The 26,229-nt window shown below is 35.4% G+C and overlaps 1 protein-coding gene and 1 pseudogene across 4 annotated transcripts in view; one reads left to right on the top strand and one right to left on the bottom strand.

The window, feature by feature from the left end:
- MON2 (MON2 regulator of endosome-to-Golgi trafficking) overlaps window positions 1–26,229 on the top strand; it is a 130,982-nt gene that overhangs the window by 64,085 nt on the left and 40,668 nt on the right. For all 4 annotated transcript variants that reach the window (XM_002752681.7, XM_002752680.6, XM_054238325.2 and 1 more), the window contains 12 exons: window positions 3,794–4,026; window positions 6,161–6,242; window positions 7,149–7,333; window positions 8,909–9,021; window positions 9,319–9,423; window positions 9,827–9,907; window positions 9,982–10,055; window positions 10,146–10,236; window positions 16,125–16,226; window positions 17,943–18,053; window positions 20,264–20,439; window positions 23,709–23,871. In XM_002752681.7, coding sequence (XP_002752727.1) covers window positions 3,794–4,026; window positions 6,161–6,242; window positions 7,149–7,333; window positions 8,909–9,021; window positions 9,319–9,423; window positions 9,827–9,907; window positions 9,982–10,055; window positions 10,146–10,236; window positions 16,125–16,226; window positions 17,943–18,053; window positions 20,264–20,439; window positions 23,709–23,871 — 1,516 coding nt within the window. The remainder of the gene's footprint in view (window positions 1–3,793; window positions 4,027–6,160; window positions 6,243–7,148; window positions 7,334–8,908; window positions 9,022–9,318; window positions 9,424–9,826; window positions 9,908–9,981; window positions 10,056–10,145; window positions 10,237–16,124; window positions 16,227–17,942; window positions 18,054–20,263; window positions 20,440–23,708; window positions 23,872–26,229) is intronic.
- Window positions 18,964–19,055, bottom strand: LOC118144651 (U6 spliceosomal RNA; annotated as a pseudogene).

Genomic DNA, 26,229 nt, shown 5'->3' with positions numbered 1-26,229 from the left:
AAAGGCATACGTATAAATCTTGATTGTGCATTCTGTTCTTTTATTGACTGAGTATAATTTGAAAACTTAAGTGATGTATAGATAGAAGTAGTTTTGACATCAGTATTGGTGGCATGTTCTTTCATATTTATTAGACTTTAGATCCCTTTAAAGTTGGACTTGAGACAGTTTTTGCAATTTGACCTTAAGTTTAAAATGTTTAAACAAATAAATTACACTTTATCTAAAAGTGGAATTTATGCAGTAATTTTAATAAAGTGTCACTGAAACAGTGAGGTAAGAAAGTATGTGTTTTCTTTTAGGTTCATGGTATAAATAAAAAGTATAAATTACCTGTTAACTATTGTAGTGCTTAAAGTCTGTGCCATAGAATTTGATAGTGTTTCCAATGTTTTGGATTATTTTATGTTTTAGATACATTTTCCCAATAGATCACATATTCATTGAGAACAGGAATTTATCTAACGAGATGCTCAACACTGATATATGTAGGGTGTGGCTCTCTAAGGCTAACTGGCCTGGGAAAGATTAAGCCCATAAACTCTATCTCCCCATTTGAGCTTAAGTTTCTTTCTTTTTTTTAACTTTTATTTTACATTTGGAGGTACATGTGAAGGTTTCTTAAATAGGTAAGCATGTGTCATGGGTATTTGTTGTATGTATTATCTCACCACCCAGGTGTTAAGCCCAGTACCCAGTAGTTTACCTTTTCTGCTCCTTTCCTTCCTCCTATCCTCCCACTTCAAGTAGACCCCACTGTCTGGTGTTTCCTTCTTTGTGTTCATAAGTTCTTATCATTTAGCCCCCACTTATTAAGTGAGAACATGTAGTATTTGGTTTTCTGTTCCTGCATTAGTTTGGTAATGGCCTCCGCCTCTAGAGCTTAAATTTCTTGATCGATAATGTAAATATATTTCTAATGATTACATAAATTTTTAAAAGCTGAAGAGTTGACACACTGGTGTTAGGCTTTAGTGTTAGACTTGAGTTAAAAAACTGCTGATTAAGAACTGTCATCTTAGTCCTCAGTTTTATTATCTGTGTCTCTTAGGGTTTTTCTGAGGATTTAAATGAGATAATACATATACAATAAGTAGAGTCCTAGGCTAAGAGTATTTGCTCAGTGAATGATCAGTATATATGGATGTTCTTACATTTTTCTAAATTAGCATTTCTTTATTAATTACCTACCTTGATGATTCACAAACTTTAAGAATTTGAGTTAGTAAATTTTCTTAGCTTTTTTATTGTAATCTTTAGGAATTTCAATTTTACTTTTGAGATAATTCATATACCATGAAATTCACCCTTTTATAGTGTGCAGTTCATAATTGCATTATATTGCAAAGTTGTACAACCATTATCACTACTTAATTCCAGAAAATTTTATCACCCCTAAAATAAACCATATACCCATTCCAATCATTTCCCAAATCCCCCTTCTAGCTCCTTAGCAGCTACTAATCTGCTTTCTGCATTTATTGATTTGCCAATTCTGGATATTCCATATAACTGGAATGACACAATAAATGTCCTTTTGTGTCCTGATTCTTTGACACAACATAATTTTTTAAATTGATATGTCATAAATGTATATTTCCAGGGTATATATGATCTTTTGATACATTTATATAATGTGTAGTGATCAAATCAGGGTAATTGTCTTATCACCTCAAACATTTATCTTTCTTTATGCTGGGAACATTTGAATTCTTGTGTTCCAGCTATTTTTAAATATGCAATAGATTATAGTTAACTGTAGTTACCGTACTGAACTATTAGATACTAAACTTTGTTCCTTTCTGTATAACTGTATTTTTGTACCTATTCGTCAACCTGTCTTCACCCCCCAAACCTCCACCCTTCCTGGCCCCTGGGAGCCACCCATCTGCTTTCTAACTTCATGAGATCCACTTTTTTAGCTCCCACATCAGCATGATGTTTTCAAGGTTCATCTGTGTTATAGTATGTGTTCACACTTTATTCCTTTATATGTCTGAATAATATTCCAATGTACGGAATAGCTTTTTTCATCAGTTGATGCATATTGGGTTATTTTTACTTTTGTTTATTATGAATAATACTGGTATGAGCATTTGTCTACAAGTTTTTGCATAGACATGTGTTTTCATTTCTGTTGGGTATACAACTAATAGTAGAATTGCTGGCTTATATGGTCACTCTATGTTTAAATTTTTGAGGAAATGCAAAACTGTACCAAGCAACTGTACCATTTTATGTTCCTACCAACAATGTATGAGGGTTCAAATATCTCCACATCCTCAGCAGTACTTGTTAATCTTTTTTATTGCAGTCATCCCAGTGGTTATGAAGTGATACCTTACTGTGCTTTGATTTGCATTCCCTAATCACTGGTGATAAGCATCTGTTTGTTTGCTTCTTGGCCATTTATATGTCATGTTGGGAGAAATGTCTATTCAGATTCGTTGCTCTTTTTTTTTTTTTGAGACAGAGTCTGTTGCCCAGGCAGGAGTGCAGTGGCACGATCTTGGGTCACTGCAACCTCCAGCTCCTGGGTTCAAGCACTTCTCCTGCCTCAGCCTCCTGAGTATCTGGGACTACAGACGTGTGCCACCATACCCAGCTAATTTTTTTCTGCATTTTTAGTCGAGATGGGGTTTCACCGTCTTAGCCAGGCTGATCTTGATCTCCTGACCTCATGATTAGCGTCCCTCAGCCTCCCAGTGTGCCGGGATTACAGGCGTGAGCCACCACGCCTGGCCCGTTGCTCCTTTTTAATTGGATTGTCTTTTTCTTATTTAGTTTTCAGAGTTATATATTCTGGAAGCCTGTCTCTATCAGTATGTAATTTGCAAAAGTTTTCTTTCATTCTGTGCATCTTTTCATTTTCTTGATTGCTGCTTTTTGAAATACAATTGTTTTTAATTTTGATGAATTTATTTTTTTCCTTTGTTGCTTATGCTTTTGGTGTCATATCTAACAAACCTCTGCCTGTCTGAGGTCATGAAGATTTTTACCTATGTTTTCTTCTAAGAGTGTTATAGTTTTAGCTTTTACATTTAGGTCATTGATTCATTTTGGAGTCAATTTTATATATGGTGTGAGATAGGGGTCCAACATCACTCTTCTTCATGTGAATATCCAGTTGTTCCAGAATCGTTAGTTCTTTGTCAATTGAATTATTGTATTTTCTGGGAATTATTTTGCCAGAAATCAATTTTAAGAGATTTAGAACCATAGTTCGCTATCTGCCATGATTTAAAACAGATTTATTGCCCTTCCTTCTGAAAACTTTATTCTAATTATGGGGTAAAAAGTTGCTCTGCAGTTTGAACATGATACACTATTCTCACTTGGTTGGCAGATTGTATTTGAAATGATAGGTGAGCCTGGGCATCTCACAGTGTGAAAAGCATCTTACTCTTTATAGGAGTGATTTGATTTGATGGCATCTTATTTTTAAAGTACAAGTCAGAGTTTGAGAAGTTTTATAATCTAATTATATTTTGTATGTCAGTCTTTATTTTTCTAATATCTAATATTTAATGAAAACATTGTCATGACTCAGGGGAGAACAAGAAGTAAATTATTAAAATAGTTGTGGCAGTGGTTAGGCCTTAATTTTTCTATTCAGGCTATTAAAATACCATGAAGAGATCCTTCCCCTAAATGAAACAAACTTGGTAAAGTCCCTTTATTTTTGCTATTCTGTTAATTTTAATTTTGATAGTCTATAAATTATAGAGTTTTATGTATTTTTTTCTTTTTGCTGTGGCTTCTCATTACTATTCTATCTTTTTCATAATTTCAGCTTAGAAATGTTGGACAAAGTTGAGCCTCCAACTATACCTGAAGGTTATGCCATGTCTGTGGCATTCCATTGTTTGCTAGACCTTGTTCGTGGAATCACAAGTATGATTGAAGGAGAGTTAGGAGAGGTTGAAGCAGAATGTCAAACCACCACCGAAGAAGCTTCTTCACCAACACAGTCATCAGAACAGCAGGATTTACAGTCCGCATCAGACCAAATGGATAAGGAAATTGGTATGAGTCTGTATTTTTATTGGAGTCCAAATTCTATTGGAAATAATTTTGAATTTACAGAGAATTTGCAAAAATTATACTTTCTGTAAGTCTTTCACACTTATTTCTCAAGTGTTAACTGCTTTCCCACATTTACCTTACCATTTTCTTGAATTATGTACATGTGACTATACTTTTTTCTGACCTTATTTAGAGAATAAATTGCAGACATGATGCCATATTACTACCCTTTAATGCATCCGTGTGTATTTTTTCAAAATACGGATAGTCTCCTGTGTATCATAGTACAATCACCATCAAAAATTTAACATCAATCCAATATTATCTTCCAGATATCATTCAAATGTTACCAGTTGCCCTAGTGATGTCCTTTCATGTGTTGAATTTAGTTGCCATATCTCAACTTGGAACAGTTTTGTAGTTCTTCCTTGTTTTATGTGACCTTGACTTTTCGTGAGTACAAGTCAGTCAGTTTGAGTTTGTGTTGTGTTCCTTCATAATTAAATTCGGTTTATTCATTTTTGACAAGACTGGCACAGAAGTGTTGCTGTACTCTACTTACTGTATCACTGTATTAGGAAGCATACTACAATATCAATTTGTGTCATTATTGGAGATGATTGGTTCTATCAGATGGTTAATACAATGTCAGCCCGGTTTCTTCAGTGTACGGTTAATTAGTAACTTTTGGAAAAATACTTTCAGATTGCTGCTACAAAAGAGTGCTTTCCCTTCTGCATTTATTTTCAAAAATTCGTTCACTTATATTAGCATAGATTGATGGATTTCTGTTTTATTCAAAGGATTGCAGTCTTTGACTACTATTATTTGGTTTGATACTCAGATTGTTTCCAACATGGACAATGGGACCTCTTTCAAGATGGCCCCTGTGTCCCTTGGACATGTCCCATGCCCTTTTGAAATTCTCCGAGCACTACCTTACTCTTTGATAGAACAAGATGTTCTAGGCTGATTTCGGATGATTCTTGTCCAGCCCAGGTATCAGTCATTTCTCCAGGAAACCCTGGTTCCTTTTACTGTAGACTAGTATTGAAATGAACACAGGGATACTAAGTATCCCTTTTGCTACTTGAATAGGAAATACATGTCCACACACACACCTACACACACGCAAGCACATATCTCTCTACATTTCTAAAATGTCTGTTTCTCTATGTATGTTGAATTACCATGACATCACACTAGTTTCTTCAGTTCCAGTTCAGTACCACAAGGTTTATTTTTAACCTTCTGTATTTGTAATTCCCCTCTCCAACAGTGTGGAACCTGCTCACATTTTGCTCAGTGTATGTACTTATTTGCTTGATTCGCAACATACGTAATCAGTCTTCTGGCTGAGCCAGTTTGTTATACTGCACCCTGCCCTTACTCCACCTGGTTACACAGGCCAAGAAAGTTTGGTTGAAGGGTAAGGGAAAGGAAAGGATATCAGCTGGGCATTGTGGCATGTGCCTATAATGCCAGCTACTTGGGAGGCTGAGGCAGGAGGATTGCTTGAGCCCAGGAGGTCTAGTCCAGTCTGGGTAACACAACAAGACCCTGTCTCTTAAAAAAAAAAATGGCCAGGTGCAATGGCTCACGTGTGTCATTTTGGGAGGCCGAGGCAGGTGTATCATGAGGTTAGCAGATCAAGACCAGCCTGACCAACATGGTGAAACCATGTCTCTACTAAAAAATTAGCCAGCCTGGTGATGCGTGCCGATAATCCCAACTACTTAGGAGGCTAAGGCAGGAAAATCACTTGAACCCAGGAGGTGGAGGTTGCAATTAGCTGAGATCACGCCACTGCACTCCAGCCTGGGTGACGGAGCAAGACTCAGCTCCAAAATATACATATAAATAATGTATGTATACATACACATACCAGTTAACTTGTGCATGGAAAGATCTTACCGTAGATATTTTAAAACAACTTATTTTTAAGACTTCTTCAAGTCTGAAACTATAGTATGGCTTCTGAGTTTTCATTCTTTAAAATTTTTAAATACTGAATGTTAGTATTTAATAATTAAGCCAATATTTGACATATCCAGGAAAGTTTTGGAATTTGACATATTAATAACTATTGTGCTATCTATAGTTATAATCCAATATTGTATTTTTTTCCTTTAAGTTAGTAGGGCTGTTTGGGAAGAAATGGTGAATGCCTGCTGGTGTGGTCTTCTTGCTGCACTCTCACTCCTTCTGGATGCCAGGTATTAAGTCTTTGTAAGTTTTGTATTGCACTGTGTCAGTCAAAAAAAACTCATTAAAATAATTTACTTAAATTTGTTCCTATAATTATTTTCTTTTCTTCCTCTCCTTTTTTTTTTGAGATGAAGTCTTGCTTTTGTCCCCCAGGTTGGAGTACAATGGCACAATCTTGGCTCACTGCAACCTCCGCCTCCTGGTTTGAAGCCATTCTCCTGCCTCAGTCTCCCGAGTAGCTGGGATTATAGGTGCCTGCCACCAAGCCTGGCTAATTTTTATATTTTTAGTAGAGACGGAGTTTCACCATGTTGGCCAGGCTGGTCTCAATCTCCTGACCTCAGGTGATCTGCCCACCTCGGCTTCCTAAAGTACTGGGGTTACAGGCATGAGCTACTGTGCCTGGCCAGAATTATTTTCTAATATTAGTTTTTTATATGTGTGAAACATTATTCTTTTTCTCTCATCCCCCTTCCTCATCCTTTCCTTGCCCTGCCCCAAGCCACCAGAATTGTTGTGATGTTTTAATGGAATATACAATCCTAAAATTACAGAATGCCTTTTTCATTTCAAGACTTAGAACTGTTTTTGCAATTATATTTAATTTCTTTGTTGTTTTTCTTTAGGATTTAGAAATTTACTTATTTCAAAATTCTTGGTATTTTAAGCTAAGTCTTTATGTTCATGGTCCTTGTGTTCAGTAATAAATAATGTATTATACATCGCTTTTACCTAGTTCAGCTTTTTAGGTTATGTTAATAGATTAAAATTTCTTCTTCAGTATATTGGTAATATTTTGACAATACTTTTGAATAGATTTTCTTCAAACTTCACTGAATACTTAATTCCATGTCATGCTTTACACTATAATTAAAAATAAGTTTATCAGATTAAATAAAATACTTTCTTTTCAGCACAGATGAAGCTGCCACTGAGAATATTTTAAAAGCTGAACTGACTATGGCTGCTCTTTGTGGAAGACTGGGCCTTGTAACTTCAAGAGATGCCTTTATAACTGCAATATGCAAAGGTTCCCTGCCTCCTCATTATGCTCTTACTGTATTAAATACTACCACTGCAGCTACACTTTCCAACAAATGTAAGACAGGCTTACTCAAAATTCTCTCTATGTAATGGGATGTTATGGTATAGACAGAAGATTATAGACATTCTAAGTATGCTTTTCCATGTACTGACTCTGTGACCTTGGAGAAATTAATGTCCCTGAGCTCTTAAAAAATATGGGGTGGGGGTGGGGGTGGGGGTGGGGGTGGGGTGGGGTGTGGGGTTGGGATATCCAAAAATTCAGAATCTAAAATTCTCCAAAATCCAAAACTTGTTGAGCACCAACATGACAAAGGAAATGCTCATTGGATAAGTATATAATGTGAATAGGTATAAAATGCAAATATAAGTATTTGCAAGTATGCAAATAAATGCATAAGTGTATATATAATATACATATTCCAAAATCTGAACAAATTTGAAATCTGAAACAGTTGTGATCCTAAGCATTTTGGATTAGGAATACTCTCCTTGTAATACGAATTTTAAACAACAGTTGTTGGGGTAAAATAAGTTAAAAAGTCATTTGTAAACTATGGAATACTGTTGAAATGGTGATTGTTATTTTTTTTTAATGGAACTAGTAGAATAATAATGTTTGCAACAACTTAGGTTAAACCAACATTCAAAAATTTATTTTCTTGTTGAATTCTTTGAAAATACTTGTTACATATAATATAAATTTCAATGTAATATTCAGGGTTTATATATATATATATTTGGAGGAGAATTAAGATTTTTTTTTGTTATACTTTAAGTTCTGGGGTATATGTGCAGATCTTGCAGGATCGTTAAATAGGTATACGCATGCCATGGTGGTTTGCTGCCTCCATTCCCCGTTATATATGTTTTTTTAATGAGACAGGATCTCACTGTATTGCCTAGGCTGATCTTGAACTGGGCTAAAGCGGTCCTGTCTCAGCCTCCCAAGTGACTGTATTACAGGCTAATACTCAGTTTTCAAACTGAAAATGCATTGATCTCTAACTTAAAAAGTATACCAGGGATACATGTTTAAAATATTTAATGTGTTCTAGTTCTGTATTGCTTATGAAGAAGTTACCAAAGTTATATAATTTTATGTTATATAGAAAATTACTTAATATTTGCTTAACTTGTCTTGGTTTTTGTACCTCATGAGGTTTTTGTTTGTTGTTTGTTTTTTGTTTTTGAGACGGAGTCTCCTCTGTCACCCAGCCTAGAGTGCAATAGCACAATCTTGGCTCACTGCAACCACCGCCTCCTGAATTCGGGCAAATCTTCTGCCTCAGCCTCCCAAGTAGCTGAGACTAGAGAAGTGCATCACCCATACCTGGTTAATTTATGTATTTTTAGTAGAGTCAGGGTTTCACCATGTTGGCCAGGCTGGTCTTGAACTCCTGACCTCAAGTGATCTGTCGGCCTTGGCCTCCTAAAATGGCTGGATTACAGACATCAGCCACCGTGCCCAACCCCTCTTGAGTTTTTTTAAATATTTGCATAAAGGTATTAGTATTACTGATAATTTAAATAAGTATATGGCTAAACTTGGTTTAATCAAAATATAATATTACTTTAAATGCAATATAAAAATATATTTTAATTATTTAGGCTTTCCTTTGTGTTCTAGCATATTCTGTTCAGGGCCAAAGTGTTATGATGATAAGTCCATCAAGTGAATCTCACCAGCAAGTTGTGGCAGTGGGTCAACCATTAGCAGTCCAGCCTCAAGGGACAGTAATGGTAATGTACTTGTTCTTTTCTCGGTTATCAATTAGCTGTCAAGGAAACCTGTCATACCTATCTTTGTGTGTGCCAAAATGTATCATTACATTTATTTACTTCCTTTTACCTAGATTGTATATTTAGAAGAAACAAGTTTATGCAATTGATATTATTGTAACTGTTCCTTATAAAATCATCCAAACTTTTTTCTTAATTTTGTATTTTAAAAATCTTTTAATACATTAGCCCTACTCTCTAAGCTTTTAATTTTTAAGCATACATAATTCTTGAAAATGTATCCTCTTTTGAATACAGCTGACTTCCAAAAATATCCAGTGTATGAGGACTCTACTTAACTTGGCACATTGCCATGGAGCTGTTCTTGGAACATCATGGCAACTTGTCTTGGCAACTCTTCAGGTATGTAATAGTGTCTGGGTCAGAGATCAGTGTTGTTTTTATATGTAATTGCTAACAATTAGACTAATCAATGCCTATTGATGTTTTGGACAGGCCTAAGGAATAGATATGAATAAAGAGATAGATATGAAATAGAATAGATATGAAAAAAGATAAATTAGAAAGGGAAGAAGATGTGACTCGTAGGAAGTGGTAGAATGCTTCTCATAATGGCCTAAGCTGTGCTGCCTCTGTTTAATATAATTAATTATTTTACACAGATGTTAATTCTGATTTTAGTTATAGGTTTTAGAAATCTGCCGATTTTAATTTTGGTTACTAGAAGTTACTATGGCTTTTAATTTTAATAGAATTTTTATACTTTTGTAAACTTCATTTTTATTTTTTAATTTTTATTTTACAGCATCTTGTATGGATTCTGGGATTAAAGCCTAGTAGTGGCGGTGCCTTGAAACCTGGGAGAGCTGTAGAAGGACCGAGTACAGTAAGCTCTAGTCCTTCTTACCCAATTAGTGCATCCCAAAGTGTCATATGTTACATTTAATTTTATTCTCTTAGGTTCTAACAACAGCAGTGATGACCGATTTACCAGTGATTTCCAATATACTTTCAAGATTGTTTGAAAGCTCACAGTAAGAGTCAGTTTTTTTAGTTGACAAAAATCATTTTTATGAGTCATGTATTTTAAATCAGGATTTCTTATTTCTTCATTTTCTTTTTAGGTATCTTGATGATGTATCACTGCATCATTTAATAAATGCACTTTGCTCCTTGTCTCTAGAAGCAATGGATATGGCCTACGGAAATAATAAGGTGTGATAGTCTACCTTTCTGCTTTAAATATAATACATTAGTTATGTAAGATGTACATCCATTATGACCTTAGTGTTTTACTAGTAGGACTAACGCTCAGCTTGTATGCTAACCATACTCTGTTGGGTTTTTACCATGTATGGTTATTTGTTGAAGGGAGAGTAAAAAGGACATGATTTGGCTTATGATATGTCTAAATATGTCATGATTTTAAGTTGTGTTTATTTCTCTTATATACTCAACATTTAAAAAATATTTTTATAAAATAATATAGTTTTATAGGTTATATAAAATGTAATGATAATACTTGTAATTATAATTTATGATTGGGGTAATAATAGATTTAAATTAAAGAATATTTGTCTTAGTTTCCTTTGCCTTCATTGGGATGGAAAGTGAGGAGCTAATAATTTCTTTCTAAAGGTAGTGATTCTCCTTATCTTGAAAATTAAAATTTTTGTTTGTTCATTGATTAAGTGAATAAAACAGTACTTTTGAATATTAACATTTAAGAACATTTCTTTCTATACTACTAAAAATATAACTTTCTATTATACTTGGAAAGCACAGGAACTGTTGGGTTTATTTATATCTTAGAAATAATTATTTAAAAGAAAATGTTTTCTACATTTTAATATTAATAAATATAGTTTGACTATTCACAAACAAGTGAAAATAACCAAAAATATTATTAAAAACTGTAATTTGTTTAACATTTAACTGTAGCATTCAAAATTATGCTGTCTGCCTAGTCCTTAAGTGTAATTCTGTATACTGTGGCTTGTCATCTTGGCTCTTGTGACTCATTTAAATATTGGTGAAGAAAGTCTCATTAGGGCATAGTTTCATATATTATAGTACATAGCTAGATAATTATATAAACATGCAGGTGTTTGAAAGTATGTATTATAGTTTGCTCTAAATCAAGGCAAGGGTAATGTGTAATGAAGCAATAAATTTCTTGATATTTTTAATAATTCTGCATATTTGAGATTAATTCTTAACATAAAACTATAATATTTTATTAATTCTATTTTCAGAAGAAATTATCTCTGTTTTACTCATTGTATCCATTTTGTCAATAATTGTTCTCCCCAAGCCTTCCTTAAGAATCCTATCTGTTCCTACCACTCTGAAGTTGCACTATTCAAGGTTAAAGATAAACTGTTTATCATCAAATCTCCTACTTTTTTCTCATAGGTCATGATTTCTTCTAATATATATTTTTTTAATTTCCATTAACCTGCTCTTAATGATGGCTCACGCCTGTAATCCCAGCGTTTTGGGAGGTTGAGGTGGGCGGATCACCTGAGGCCAGGAATTTGCAAGCAGTAAATATTAAAGTACCTTAATGAAATCTAAGCAAGTGTCGGGGCACAGTGGCTCACGCCTGTAATCCCAGCACTTTGAAAGGCGAACACGGACAGATCATAGGTCAGGAGTTTGAAACCAGCCTGACCAACATGGTGAAACCTGGTCTCTACTAAAAATACATAAATTAGCTGGGTGTAGTGGCACGTGCCTATAATCCCAGCTACTTGGGAGGCTGAGGCAGGAGAATCACTTGAACCCAGGAAGTGAAGATTGCAGTGAGCTAAGATCATGCTACTGTACTCCACCCTGGGTGACAGAGCAAGACTCCATCTCCAAAAAAAAAAGAAATCTAAGCAAGCTTATATGGTAATGTTTTCAGAATTTATGTATTTATTTAACAAGCACAGTATGCTTACTGTGTACATGACACTGCTCGTACATATAAAGAAATAGGAGATTTCTACCTTCAAAGAGCATATAAACTACTTTGTTCATAGTTAAGTGACAATTATGATGGTATGACAGTCTCAATAAATAATAATAGATATTAAATGACATGAGACTTATTCTCTGTATTTTTAGTCCCTTGTTACATAAGATGTTATTGGTATATGTTTTTATTAAGATGATTTAAGGTTAATCAAGATGAATTCATGTGATTGGAGATATATATTGAAATATTGGTAGGATTTAGGTAGGAAAGTGCAGGTTAATGGAAATCAAAAGAAAAATATAAGAAATCATGATCTATGAGAAAAAAGTAGGAGATTTGAAGATCAATAGTTTATTTTTAACCTTTAATAGTACAGTTTCAGAGAGTGGTAGGAACAGATAATGATTTTTAAGGAAGGCTGGGGCAGAACAATTGTTGAGAAAATGGATACACTGAGTAAAATGGTGATAATGTCTTTGAAAATAGATTTACATGTCTCCATGTTAAGATTTAATTTTGTAAAGTGGTTACATATGGAATGCAGATGAAAGTTTTATAAAAATATTCAAGTATAAACTTTAGAAAAGTATTCAACATAAACCTTACAAAATATTTTTAGATGGAGGCTTTAAAAAGTTTTTTCAGTTATGCCATTTATAAAAAGTATAAATATGCAGATACTAAAATTAGTGGAAAAGTTTCTACATTATTGAAAAAAGAATGTTCATCTATATCGACTGCTCTGAGTGAGTTAAATATTCTAGGGATTAAAGATGTAGATATCAGTGGTCTTTAGGTGTGGCTTTAAAGTGACCAGCATCTTGTTTTTGATACTCATTTTAGGAATTTATGTCAATGTGTTGTGGAAATAATTTGAGATAAAGCTTGCAGGCTGGCGCGGTGGCTCATGTCTATAATCCCAGCACTTTGGGAGGTTGAGGTGGGTGGATCACCTGAGGCCAGGAGTTTGCAACCAGCCTGCCCAACATGGGGAACCCCTTCTCTACTTAAAGTACAAAAATTAGCCTGGTGTGGTGGTGCACACCTATAATCCGAACTGTTCTCGTGGCTGAGAGACAAGAATCGCTTGAATCTGGGAGGTAAAGGTTGCTGTGAGCCAAGATCACACCAGTGCACTCCAGCTTCTGCAACAGAGTGAAACTCTGTCTCAAAAAAAAGATAGAGCTTGCAAAGTCTTTCTTAGAAGATAATGTAGATGATACTTTTATAGTTATGTTAATAAGCACAGTATAACAACAATAAAAATATTAAAGCATCTGTTCTTCACTGTTTACTGTATGCCAAGCACTAACATATTATTTTATCATTTAAAACAACTGTGTGAGATTTAGTGGTAATATTCCCTTTTTACAGATGAAAATATGAAAAATAGCTTAAGTGATCTGCTGGAGGTTACATACTTAGTTATTGGAAGAGCTTGGATTTGAACCCACTTATGCCTCATTCCAAAGCTCTGTTCTTAAAAACTTTGCTTACTTTTAGTGTGCATCAGAATCAGGTATGCAGTTTTTTAAAAAATGCATATGCCAAGACCACATTCTAGGTTTATGAATAAGAATCTTCAGGCGTGAGCTTTGGACACCTGTACATTCTTTTACATGATTCCTGGGTATATTGTAGTTAAAATAAGTAAGAGGAAGAAGAGGAATAAAGAAGTAATATTAGGCAACATTTAGGGGAACTTATATGCCAGGCATGTTCTAAAATTAGATAGTTTTCTATGTTATTATTATCTTCATTTTTTAGGTTAAAAAATAAAAACATTCAGTAGAGGTACCATAGGTTACCCAAGTTTATATAGCTATTAAGCAGTAGAGTTGAAATGGGATCTCAGACAGTTAAAACTTCACAGACATCATCTTAACCACTATACCATATTCTCCCTAGAATCATGAATTTTTCTACCACCAAAATTTTTAGGGTGTCTGCCACAGCACATGCAGGAAGGGTCAACCTGACCATATTCATCTTAAAAACCCCAATATAATTGGTTCACTGGCTTCTGCTAGAAAGGAAGATATTATCACATATTTCCCTGTTAGATTTTTGTCAGCACTGTAAAAATGTGAAGAATATAGAATCATAAAAAATCTTTTCTTTAAAAATTAAATTTTTCTCTTTATTTTCTATCTATTTATTTATTTTACTTTAAGTTCTGGGGTACATGTGTGGATTGTGCAGGATTGTTTCGTAGGTATACGCATGCCATGGTGGTTTGCTGCATCCATCCTCCCATCATCTACATTAGATATTTCTCCTGTTATCCCTCCCCAATCCCCCCACTGCTGTTATCCCTCCCCTAACTCCCCCAGCCCCCAACAGGCCCTAGTGTGTGATGTTCCCCTCCCTGTGTCCATGTGTTGCCATTGTTCAGCAGTTATGAGTGAGAACATGTGGTATTTGATTTTCTGTTCTTATGTCAGTTTGCTGAGAATGATGGTTTCCAGCTTTATCCATGTCCTTGACAAGGACATGAGCTCATCCTTTTTTATGGCTGCATAGTAGTCCTTGTTGTGTATGTGCCACATTTTCTTTACCCAGTCTATCATTGATGGGCATTTGGGTTGGTTCCAAGTCTTTGCTATTGTAAACTGTGCTGCAGTGAACATTCATGTGCATGTGTCCTTATAGTAGAAGGATTTATAATCCTTCGGATATATACCCAGTAATGGGATTGCTGGGTCAAATGGTATTTCTAGTTCTAGATCCCTGAGGAATCACCACACTGTCTTCCACTATGGTTAAACTAATTTACACTCCCACCAACAGTGTGAAAGTGTTCCTATTTTTCTACACCCTCTCCAGCATCTGTTGTCTCCAGAATTTTTAATGATTGCCATTGTCACTCAGTATGGTTTTGATTTGCATTTCTCTAACGACCAGTAATGATGAGCATTTTTTCAATGTTTGTTGCTGTATAAATGCCTTCTTTTGAGAAGGGTCTGCTCATATCCTTTGCCTACTTTTTGATGGGGTTATTTGTACTTTTCTTGTAAATTGTTTAAGTTCTTTGTAGATTTTGGGTATTAGCCCTTTGGCAGATGGGTAGACTGCAAAAATTTTTTCCCCTTCTGTTGGTTGCCGGTTCACTCTAATGATAGTTTCTTTTGCTGTGCAGAAGCTTTTAAGGTTTATTAGATCCCATTTGTCTGTTTTGGCTTTTGTTGCCATTGCTTTTGGTATTTGGTCATGAAGTCCTTTCCTATGCCTATGTCCTGAATGGTATTGCCTAGGTTTTCTTCTAGTGTTTTTGTAGTGTTAGGTCTTATGTTTAAATCTTAAAGCCATCTGGAGTTAATTTTTGCTTTTTTATTCAGTTGTCTTTTTTTTTCTTTTCTTTTTTGTTTGTTAATTTATTTTATTATTCTTATTTTTTAATATATATTTTCAGTTGTCTTTTTTTAAAATAGATTATCTCTGTTTGAAATACCACACCCATCCACCAGAAAATACTCATGGCTTTCATCAGCTGAATTTGCATATAAACATGTTTTATCACCATCATTAAGATTTGATTAGAGATAACTGCCCTTTGATCTTTTCTTAAACCATTCTTGTGACAAATGGACCAAGTACTCTCGTTTAGCCATATATAATGTACCCTGGTTCCCTTTCTGATTATTGATAATGTCAGGGACTATAGAAAACTGTTTTGTCTTCGTGTCCTCTACTATTCTATTAGTATCTGGACCGACAGGCTGATCTCTGCCATACTCTTGATTTCATTTTTCTTTTCCTTTGTCTCTGTTGTCCCTTTTTTCCCCTACTTCTTGACATCCACACATGAAGCCTAGTCATTTTAAGACTTTGCTGATAAGAATGCTGCTTTTCTTCTGGTCAGAAGACTAGCCATTCTGTGTGTCTAGTAAAATTTTTGGATTCTCACACCTTCCCTATTAAAACATTCTCCTCCTAACCAAATTTTCAAATTAGGAGCTATTCTGGATATTTAAGGTTGGCAGGAAGGTTTGTCTTTAATAACTAAGGTTTTGTTGTATTTATTAACTGTTTACTAACTAATCGTTTTAATTTCAATCATGCTCTTCAGAGTATTCTCAGTTTTATTCATAGTCTAATTACTCAAAATTCTCCTTATAATATCAGTATATTTTCTCCCTAGGAACCATCTCTTTTTGCTGTTGCCAAATTGTTAGAAACTGGTTTAGTTAATATGCACCGAATAGAAATTCTGTGGAGACCTCTGACTGGCCATCTACTTGAGGTAAATTCTCTTTCTTAAATATATTTAATTATTTTATAAAGCTTTGCACACTGAACTGATGATTCTAGGTAGCCATTTTAAAAATCAGCATTAACTTTATTCCCTTTTTCCTGACGCTGCTCTTACTTATGTTTGTACATTTTATCAAGGACTAAAGTTGTTTTGTTATTTATTTGATGACGGAATTGGTTGCTTTTATTCACTGAAAATGGGTGACATTTTAAAATGAGAAATATCAGTGAAACCAGCTGTTAACTTGATACCCCTTTTATTATACAGTCTCTTGATCCACCTCAGTTTCAGGTAGTTCTGAAACTTCAAGGCAGTTAGGGCCTTGAATAAAGTTAATGTTGATTTTTAAAATGGCTACCTAGACTGCTCATTTATAGCCTTTGCTATCATCATGAAATAGCTTTTTTTCTTTCTTGAGATGGAGTTTTACTCTGTCATACAGGCTGGTGCACAGTGGCATGATCTCGCCTCACTGCACTCTCCACCTCCTGGGTTCAAGTGATTCTCTTGTCTCGCCTCCTGAGTAGCTAGGATTACAGGTACATACCACCACACCTGGCTATTTTAGTATTTTTAGTAGAGATAGGATTTCACCATATTAGCCAGGCTGGTCTTGAACTCATGACCTCAGGTGATCTGCCTGCCTCAATCTCCCAAGTGCTTGTATTATAGGCGTGAGCCACTGTACTTGGCCTTGATGATGAGATAGCTTTCTGCTAAGGGAAGAATGGTTTGATATCACTAATTTTAGATAGTGCTGGAGAATTTTACCTGGATTTACATTGTCTTACATTCATGTTGAGGTGATTCTAAATAGTTTCTGCTTAAAAACAACCTGCTTCTGCCAGTACATGTGTTTGTGTACAGTTTAGGTTTAGGTTACCATAGTCCTTTTATGTTATTTAGAAACCTAGGAAAGGTCTTATTCTTAGTAAGAAAAGCAGGCTGACTTCAGTAGTTCACACCTAAAATCCCAGCACTTTGTGACACTGAGGTGGGAGGATTGCTTAAGCCCAGGAGTTCAAGACCAACCTGGGCAACATAGTGAGATACCATTTCTACAAAAAATTTAAAAAATTAGCTGGGCTTGATGGTATGTGCTTGTAGTTCTAATTATTTGGGAGGCTAAATGGGTAGAATTGGTTAAACCCAGGACATTGAGGCTGCAGTGAGCCGTGATTGTGCCACTGCATTCCAGGCTGGGTAACAGAGTGAGAGAGCATGTCTCAAAAAATAACATAAAATAAAATAAAGTAAGAAAAACAGATGTACATGAACTTTGCCCCCCTTTTATTGGGATTGCTTTCATGAATGATTAAAGGCTTTATGCAGATTTCTTCATTATTGGATGGTCTCATCAAAGGGCAACCAATAAAATTTTTTGAATTTTGATACATTATTTGATTAATGAAATTAAATTAAGAACCTTGGTATTAGCTTGCTTCCTTTGTTTACCCTGATGATATATAATTTACTTTTATGAAATCCTTTCTTTTCTGTGAATTGTTTTACTTTCATCTTTTTTCTTCTGTCTTTCTATTGCTTGCTCTTGCCCTTATTCAGAAGGTAAGCTCACTTACATTTTGGGTATAATTTTTCTTCTAATGCTTATTGAATATTTAATACAACTTTTAAAATGTAAAATTGATGTGTGATTTATAGCTGAAGTATACAAATTAAACTTTTAGTTTTGTATACCTTCAGGTCTGCCAGCATCCAAACTCTCGAATGAGAGAATGGGGAGCAGAAGCTTTAACTTCCCTTATTAAAGCAGGATTAACATTTAACCATGATCCTCCACTTTCACAAAACCAGGTAATAAAAACCTTACTTTTTTAAAAAAAAAACACTCAATATAAACTCTTCCTCCTCCATATGTGATTTTTTTCTTAATTTATCAAGTAGATGGTTTCTAAGAGTGGGGTTTTTAACTTAATATTCTACTTTATATGTAGGCCCTGAATCTCTTACAGGAGGTTAAATTAAGGTTAAAGTAATTTAGGTTAAACTAAACTAAGTTAGTTTAACTAAGATTAAACTACAGAAGGTTAAACTAAACTAAGTTAAATTACCTAGAATTAGTCTCATAGTCTTATGTTTTCCTATTTATGCAGTGCCAAAGTGTTGTTTTGGAGCCTCTTTTGCTTTGGTCTTTACTTGTCTCTGGTTTTTTTTTTTTTTTCCTCTCTCACTACCCTTACATAGGGAGAAAATAAGTGGCAGAAGAAACAAGCACAATGAAGTAGATTTTTATTTTAACATAATTTTAAATTATTTTTTACTTCCGGAATTTACCTTTGTCATGAATTCTATGTCCTGACTTTATTATTTGTAGCCTTTTTTTTTTTTTTTTTCTTTGAGACGAAGTCTCGCTCTGTCGCCCAGGCTGGAGTGCAGTGGCACTATCTCAGCTCACTGCAACCTCTGCCTCCCGGGTTCAAGTGATTCTCCTGCCTCAGCCTCCCAAATAGCTGGGATTACAGGTATGCGCCACCATGGCTGGCTAATTTTTGTATTTTTAGTAGAGACGGGGTTTCACCATGTCGGTCAGGCTGGTCTCAAACTCCTGACCTTGAGATCTACCCGCCTTGGCCTCCCAAACTGCTGGGATTACAGGTGTGAGCCACTGCGCCCAGCCTGGTACCCGTTTTTTAAAAAGTCTACCTAAGTTTTATTGTTTCAAGACTGAGTAGGAACAATGCGTTTATTTTTTAACTTTTTAAATAAAAATATGGAGTACATCATGAATTTGCCTGGGGGGCTGTGCTAATCTCTGTATCATTCCAATTTTAGTATATGTACTGCTGAAGCAAGCACAGAATGAGGCATTTAATAACCGTTCCAATTGCCCTCATCATCTTACTGTATCATAATTGTATATAAGAAATTCAGTTAACACATAATTGTTGAATACGGCTCTTGGAATAGGATGATGAACAAGACAGAAAAGATAAAGCTTACAGAGTTTATATTTTAGTTATTTCATATGTTCTTCTGAAACAATTTGAATTTTTTAAAAATCATAACACCCTTTTTCATTTATTTTGATATTCTCAACGTCCAGCTTAATACTTGGTGCATAGTGAAAGCTTAGAAATGTTTTTTCAGTGAATGAACCAAATAAATGAATCCCCTGGAGAAAAGAAAGTTAAGAATGAAGCAAGGGTTTTCAGACGCTGAAAGGGATAGACAGAATGCTTTTTTTTAAAAACTTTCCAACAAATTTTGTGGTTTTATGTCATCTTTGTTAGTATCTGCTACATTTATTCCTTTTTTAAGTATTATAGCTTCTATTATTACATCACGCTTGAGAATTTTAAATTTAAATACATATCATATACATTAATAAAGTAAACGAAAGGTCATTTTAGAAATTGGGAATTGATTTCCTCTAAATAAAGCTAGAGATATGTTTCCTGTAGTGAATTTCATTTCTATTATTTATGGGTTTATAATTAGTATCTTTTAAAGTAGGATAACTACCCATTTGCCTAAAATCTAACATCTTAAAGGTGTTTTCTCTTATTTAAAAATAGAGGTAGATTTGCCTTTAATAATTATTGTTGAATAAATGGTATTTGATGTTTATTTTAGTAGAATATTTCTAAACAGACATGGTGGCTCATGCCTGTAATCTCAGCACCTTGGGAAGCCAAGGTGGGAGGATCACCTGAGGTCAGGAGTTCAAGACCAGCCTGGTCAATGTGGTGAAACATTGTCTTTACTAAAAATGTGAAAATTAGCCAGGGATGGTGGTGCATGCCCATAATCCCAGCTACTCAGGAGGCTGAGGCAGGAGGATCACTTGAACCAAGGAGGTGGAGGTTGCAGTGAGCTGAGATTGCGCCACTGTACTCCAGTCTCCTGGGTGACAGAAGAAGACTCCATCTAAAAAAAAAATTTCTATTTACCATGGTAGTCTGAATGGAGATGAATTTAATGAATTTAAACTTAAAAAGCAACAGAAAAGTCTTCTTGTATTTTTTGGACTTCTCTTTCTAATTAGTTTCTTGCCCCCTTTTCAGAGACTGCAGTTGCTTTTATTGAACCCACTAAAGGAGATGTCCAATATTAATCATCCAGATATTCGACTCAAGCAGTTAGAATGTGTGTTGCAGATTCTACAGAGTCAGGGAGACAGTCTTGGGCCTGGATGGCCATTAGTGCTTGGAGTCATGGGAGCAATCAGAAATGATCAAGGGTAAGTATGTAAAATTATTTGAGAAAAAATATATATAAAAAATAAACATGGGAGCAGTCAGAAATGTTCAAGGGTGTTTAAAATTATTTGAGACAAAAATATGAAAAATAAAATGTAAATAAAATTAACATAAAAAATGATAGAGGTAGAAAAGGACTCCATCCTAAAATCTTGAAATAGTGGTCATTTTTTAAATGTTCTTATTGCTTAAGGCTAAGATCTATAAGAGTTTTTCTTAACTCTACCCCAAAGTTGTTACAGGGAATTTTTAGAGATACTTTTGGTTTGGAAGGATGAAAAAATTGCTGTTTATTTGACATTCATGCAAGAATACATGATTCTTACTTCTGCTAAGATACATGAAACAATCTAACACATTTTGTAACACATCCAAAGATGGGGTAGTTTTATTTTGTTAAAATAAATACATTATTTGATAAGCTGTGAAACAGCATTTAGGGCTTGACCTCACTATATATATTAGGCAGTCAGAAATTGCTTTAAAGGGACCTTTTCGTTAATTTTTGATTTATTAAACATTTATTCTGTGCTTAGGCTATTACAATGCTTGATAGTTATTCTGATTACATAGGTAAGTAGCTCCTGCCCTAGACATAGAATCCTAGTAAAAAAGTATAGTTGCATGCCCCCTAACGTTTCAGTCAACAAGAGACCACATATATGATAGAGGTCCCATAAGATTTTGATACCCTATTTTTACTGTACCTTTTCTATGTTTAGATATGCTTCAGTACATAAATACTTACATCGTGTTAGAATTGCTTATACTATTCAGGGCAGTAGCAAGCTAAGCTGTACAGGTTTGTAGCTCAGGAGCAATAAGTTATGACATATAGCCCAGGTGTGTAGTAGGTTCTGTCATCTAGGTTTGTCTCAGTACACTCTGTGATGTTCATACAGTGACAGAATCGCTTAATGACATATTTCTCAGAACATATCCTCGTCAGTAAGTAATACATGACTGTAGTTTGTTATGCCACAAAAGAAGTAACCTTCAGCAGGAGGAGGACGGAGCCAAAATTACAAAGGAGATCTTATATGCTCATATAAATGTTTTGAATGTATCCTGAATACAGTTGAAAGACATTTTGGGATTTTAAGCAGAGGAGTTGTTGTATCGGACCGAGCACAGAAAGTCAACACCAGGACAAAAGTATGCCAAATTGCAGGGTTTATTGCCGGCGACCACAGAGGACTCACGTCTCTCCAACCCGTGGCAGAGAAAGAAGGGTGACAAGACCTTTTTATACCCACAAAACCACCTTGGGAGTGGGGATGAAGAGCGGAGATGGGGATGAAAGTTTGTAAATCACCTCCTGGGCAGAGAGGAGTTGCTCCGGATATTCCAAGGGCCAGGGGACTTTTGTCATCCTGATTGTCACTTAAGTGGTTTACAGAAGTCAAGATAAACATTAGTTTATACATTATTTGGGCGGGTGTGGGGTCCACAGATTTTTTAGTTACTTGGTGCCAGGATGGAATTACCTGAGGGTACTTACTCTGGTCAGTACCGGTAAACAAAGGCCAGCAATTCTGGAAGTTACAGATAAGAGAAGGTATGCAGCTTTACCTCTCTTTGCATTTTGCAGAGTAAATTAGCAGTTTACAGAGGCCATGGCCAGCAGTCATTGTGAGGAGAATGGAAACAGTTTTGTCTCTTTAAAAAATGGCATTGTACAGGTTCTAACTCTAGGCCAACTATATCGCAGAGTGATATAATCACATATGAGTATGGTAGATAGAACTGACAGCATCATGGAGGGGAGGGTGGGAAATGAGAATGCCTACGAGTGCTCACTAGAAATAAGAGATAGATTTGAACTACTTAACAGATAGACTGCCGGGGCAAAGGAAAAAATAGCAATCGGAATGTCTTCCAGATTTGACTTAGGCAGTTTAGTGGGGGATGGTAGTATCATTAATTAAATAGGGAATACACAAGGAAGAACAAATTTGGAGGGGACATATGGACTTGTTTAACTTTTGGGGTAGGAGATTGCAGTGGAGAGATTCAGCAGACATTGGATATATTTTTCTGTATTTCTATAGTAATACACTGTTTTGTTTTGATGACTAGTTAAGGAGTTGTAGGTGACCAAGATACTTGAGACTATTATGGAAAGTTAATTTTTCTTAAATGTTTATAGTAATAAAATTCTTTAAGCACTACAAAATACTGAGATGATTAAATTGAAAAGAGATCAACTTAGATCAAGCTTAAGTGTCTTCTCCCAACCTATAATGTGGTATATTACATAGGTCATTGTAGTAAGGATATAATGAATTAATAAGTATAAAACACTTGGAAAGTATGTGACATACTAAGCACTCAGAGTATTAGCAATTATCCTTACCATTTTCATTATTGTTTTTACCGTCAGAATTTTTCTCCAAAACCAGATAGTTCTTGTTATCTTTATTTGAAATTCAAAATTTACTCTTTTCTCACAGACTGGATGTGGGTTTTATTTTCTTTGGAGATTTAAATAAGATGTAGTATAGATATAAAAGAATGATGAGCTCTTTTTCAGTAAATTGTATGTATTTCCATGTACTGGGTACTTTATTCTAGATACCAGGGATACAGTGAGGAGAAAAGTAACTGGCTAACTTCCCATTCTCATTTATTGTCTACTTTTTTTTTTTGGTTAGTTGGTTTGAAATACAAATAGAAATAATATGATGTTAATACTTTTTTTTTTTTAATTTGTTTTTATCTCTTATTACCTGCAAGCTTCTTTGTTTTTGTTAATTTAAGTAAGTGTATCTATTTTACATTTATGTAAATGTTAAAATACTTTATGATTTATATAAGGAAAGAGTTTCTTGCTTAAATTCTAAAATAAAATTTTACTTCATTGAAATTATTGTAAGATAGGTATTTTTACACATTTCTTTTAAATGCATAATTAAGGCTGGTTGTGGTAGCTCATGGCCTGTAACTGTAAATGTAAACTTTGGGAGGCCAACCAAGGCAGGAGGATCACTTGAGCCCAGGAAATTGAGACCAGCCAAGGCAACATAGTGGGACCCTGTTTCTGTACACACCAAAAAAGGCATGGTGGTGTGCATCTGTAGTCCCAGCTACTGGGGAAGCTGAGGTGGGAGGAGTATATGATCGTGGGAGGTTGAGAGTGAGGCATGATAGCACCACTGCACTCCAACCTAAGTGACGGAGTAAGACCTTGTCTCAAAAATAAATAAATAAATAAAATAATTGCGTCTGTATACATTTCTTTTGTTTTCAGAGAATCCTTGATACGAACTGCATTCCAGTGTCTTCAGTTGGTTGTGACAGATTTTCTGCCAACAATGCCTTGTACTTGCCTACAAATAGTTGTAGATGTTGCAGGTAGCTTTGGTCTCCATAACCAAGAACTTAATATTAGTTTAACTTCAATAGGTTTATTGGTAAGTATCATTGTCCTTAGAATATAATATAATTTAGAAATCATTGTTATTCAGTTGGGAGTGAATGCTAAGCAAATATACTTTTAGCTCTGCAAATTATTTATATGACTTTTAAGTTTCAAACTTACATCTGCATGAAGGGTTAAATAACATCACTTAAATATTAATGGCCAAATATTTGAAATAATTTTCATACATTGAGCTGAAGTTTGGCTTGTAAAACCCGGAAGGGTTTGTCATGAAAGGATTTAGTAAACAATAATATATACAAAGGAAATCTTCAGTTGACTTTAACGTGAACCAGTTACATTAGTCTCTGACAAGAAAATCAGCCTGTACTTTGAAGACTTGAAGCCAAGCATTGACTTTTTATCTTTAGTCATGAAAGTCCTATGTGACATCTTCCAATAGAAGGTTGTCTCAGGCTGCGTGTGGTAGCTAATGCCTATAATCCCAGCACTTTGAGAGGCTGAGGTGAGAGGATTGCTGAGGCCAGGAGTTTGAGACCAGCCTGGGCAATGAAATGAGACCCCTCATCTCTACTAAAAATTAGCTGTGTATGATGGTGTGTGCCTGTAGTCTTAGCTACACAGGAGGATTGCTTGAGTCCAGGACTTGGAGACTGCAATGAGTTATGATCATACCACTGCTCTCCAGGCTTGGCAACAGAGCCAGACCTTGTCTCTTTTAAAAAAGTAAAATAAGAAGGTTGTTTTGTCTACACTGAAAATCTGTTGGTCAGTGTAGTCACCTTCATCAGTGATCTTAGGTAGATCTGGATAACTTGCTACAGCTTCTACATCAGCACTTGCTGTTTCACCTTGTAGTTGTAGGTTATGGTGATAACGCTTTCCTTAAACCTCTAAACTAGCTGACTTCAGACTTTTCATCTGCGGATTCTTCACCTTGCTCAGCCTTTATAGAATTGAGGAGAGTTAGGGCCTTGCTCTGGATTAGGCTTTGGCTTAAGCGAATCTTGTGGTTGGTTTGACCTTCTATCCAGACAACTAAAACTATCTTGATAACATCAGTAAGGCTGTAAGGCTGGTGTACTTTTTAATCATTTGTTACATGTCCTTTAGAGTAACACTTTTCATTTCTTTCAGTAACTTACCCTGTGCATTCACAACTTGACTTACTGGCACAAGAGGCCTAGCTTTGGCCTGTCTTGGTTTTCAACATACCTTCCTCACTTAGGTTAATTATTACTAGCTTTTGATTAAAAGTGAGAGAAATGCAACTCTTCCTTTCACTTGAACACTTACGGGTCATTGTAGGGTTATGAACTGGCCTAACTTCGCTGTTGTTGTATCTCAAGGAATAGGGAATGCTGAGAAGAAATAAAAAGATGAGGAAACAACCCGATGATGAAACAGTCAGAAAACTCACATTAAGTTTGCCATCTTACATAGGTGTGGCTGTGTGCCCCAAAATAGTTACAGTAGTTGCGTCGAAGATAACTGATCATAGATCACCATAACAGACAATTAAAAAGTTTGAAATATTACAAGTATTACTAAAATGTGACACAGAAACACAAAGTGATAACAAACTACTGGAAAAAATGGCACCAACACGCTTGTTCAATGCAGGGTTGCCACAAACCTTCAATTTATAAAAATTGCAGGCCGGGCACAGTGGCTTACACCTGTAATCCCAGCACTTTGGGAGACCAAGGCGGGTGGATCACAAGGTCAAGAGATTGAGACCATCCTGGTCAACATGGTGAAACCCCGTCTCTACTAAAAATACAGAAAATTAGCTGGGCATGGTGGCGCTTGCCTGTAATCCCAGCTACTCAGGAGGCTGAGGCGGGAGAATTGCCTGAACGCAGGAGGCGGAGGTTGCGGTGAGCCGAGATCACGCCATTGCACTCCAGCCTGGGTAACAAGAGCAAAACTCCATCTCAAAAGAAAAGAAATTGCGATTATCTGTAAAGCACTATAAAGAGAAGTGTAATAAAACAAGGTATCCCTGTAATGAAGGTTAGAGAATTATTAACATTACATGAGATAAACATGCACAGAATTGTTTTCAATATATATTTAAAGGCAGTTATTTAGAATCTTTTAAGTGTATGTTAAAACTCGAAGTTTTATAAATTTGAACTTTTAAAGTTTTCTCACAAGCTGGATAAGTTAGTACATTCAGCTCTTCCTACATTTAGCTCTCAATTTTTGTGGCTTCTATATCTATATTCAACCAAGTATAAATAGAATTTTTTTTTTTTTTGAGACGGAGTTTCGCTCTTGGTACCCAGGCTGGAGTGCAATGGCGCCATCTCGGCTCACCGGAACCTCCGCCTCCTGGGTTCAGGCAATTCTCCTGCCTCAGCCTCCTGAGTAGCTGGGATTACAG

The sequence above is a fragment of the Callithrix jacchus genome, chromosome 9 (assembly GCF_049354715.1).
Source record: "Callithrix jacchus isolate 240 chromosome 9, calJac240_pri, whole genome shotgun sequence".
Lineage (NCBI taxonomy): Eukaryota > Metazoa > Chordata > Mammalia > Primates > Cebidae > Callithrix > Callithrix jacchus.
Note: the sequence above shows the minus strand (reverse complement) of the source record. Positions and strands in the feature narration are given on the sequence as shown.